At 60.8% G+C, this 1,390-nt stretch overlaps 1 protein-coding gene across 1 annotated transcript in view; it reads right to left on the reverse strand.

Annotated features, from left to right (window-relative positions):
• Positions 1-11: 11 nt before the first annotated feature.
• SLC39A14 (solute carrier family 39 (zinc transporter), member 14) overlaps positions 12-1,390 on the reverse strand; it is a gene marked incomplete at its 3' end in the record, with an annotated part of 3,826 nt that continues 2,447 nt past the window's right edge. Inside the window, exons 5-6 of the mRNA XM_008944494.1 lie at positions 297-419; positions 12-197 (exon numbers count right to left, since the gene is read on the reverse strand). Coding sequence (XP_008942742.1) covers positions 12-197; positions 297-419 — 309 coding nt within the window. The remainder of the gene's footprint in view (positions 198-296; positions 420-1,390) is intronic.

The following is a 1,390-nucleotide window of genomic DNA, read 5'->3' on the forward strand; positions in this document are numbered from 1 at the left end:
CCCCCACTAACCTGGACAGAGAGGGAGCCCACCACCACCTTCTCATCCCCGGGGGGGCTCTTGCACTCCAGCTCGTTGGTTATGTGGGGGATCATGTGGTCCAGGTCCCCATTCTGCAGCTTCTCTGTGACCCCCTCGTCCTGGTCCTTCTTGGACGGCAGAGCCTCGGGGCCGTAGTGGCTGTGCCCGTGGTGGTGCTGTGGGACATGGAGGGGACACGGGTGGCTCCACGGGGGGGTCAGCCACCCCTATGAGTTCTGCCAGTCCCCACCCACGCAGCCCCAGCTCGGCCTCACCTCATCCTTCTGCTTCAGGAGCATCTTCAGGATCTTCTCTGTGAAGAAGAAGAGGTAGAAACCCCCAAACACCACGGCGGATTTGGAAACGTAATAATCTTCTTGGGGGTTGAAGCCAAACGCCTGCAGGGAACAGGGGACACGGGGCTGAGGAACAGGCTCCTGAGTCCTTCCTCTGCCTGGCACCTCTGGGGCTACTCTGCTGCTTTCTGACCTCTCTCCAAGCTCAGAAGAAGCCTGGGTGCACCTTTCATCTCCTTCACTCCCCCATTGAGCTGGCTGGGCCCCCGGGCACCGCATCCACCGCCCCACACCGGGGCAGGGAGGCTGAAAACCAGCTCTGAGCACCTCTCAGCACAGCAGCAACCTGCCTGCAGGGCTAGAAAGGGCCACAAACCGGACGGTTTTCTGCTTGAAGCAGACCACAGATCTCCCTGGAGCCGTTCCCCTTCCAAGGAGGGGGTGAAACACCAGCTCCAACTCCCTTCCAGCCTCCATACCTCAACTCCGGGCTCCCCTCCGACGCCGCCTTCCCCTTCCTCCAGCCAGAGAGAGAGAGAGAGAAACAGCCCCCGAGAGAGAGAGAAAAGGACAGAGCCGCCGGGCCTCACCCTACCTCGGGAATGAGCTGGAAGAGGGCGTTGGAGTAGAGAGTTCCAATCGCCAGAGCTATGAAGTAGAGGAGCAGTCTCTTGTAAAAGGTCTTCTTCATGAAGGGCACCACGCTGGCTCCCACCAGCGAGCAGAGGGAGATGACGGTGACGCAGAGGAAACCGTAACCCCAGACTGTGCCCGGAGGTGCCAAACCCACCCCGGGGGGGGAGGCCAAGGGGAGGGGGGGAAAAAGGAGATCAACGTGGGGAAGGGAGGGGAAGGAATCCACGCCGAAAGGAAAGAGAGAGAGGAGAGAGGGAGGGAGAGAGGGGAGGAGAGAAGAGGACATTCATTAGTGATTGCTTGTTCATCCGGCAGTGGTTCGGGAGGGTCAACCTGGGGCTGAGTGGCTCTGGAAACGGCCAGCAAGGGAGGATCAGGGGGGAAGCCCCACTGTGGAGCCCCCCCAGCTTGGAGCTCTTTCAGCACTGAGGGCAAGA

Source organism: Merops nubicus, unplaced genomic scaffold (genome assembly GCF_000691845.1).
Source record: "Merops nubicus isolate BGI_N331 unplaced genomic scaffold, ASM69184v1 scaffold30397, whole genome shotgun sequence".
NCBI lineage: Eukaryota > Metazoa > Chordata > Aves > Coraciiformes > Meropidae > Merops > Merops nubicus.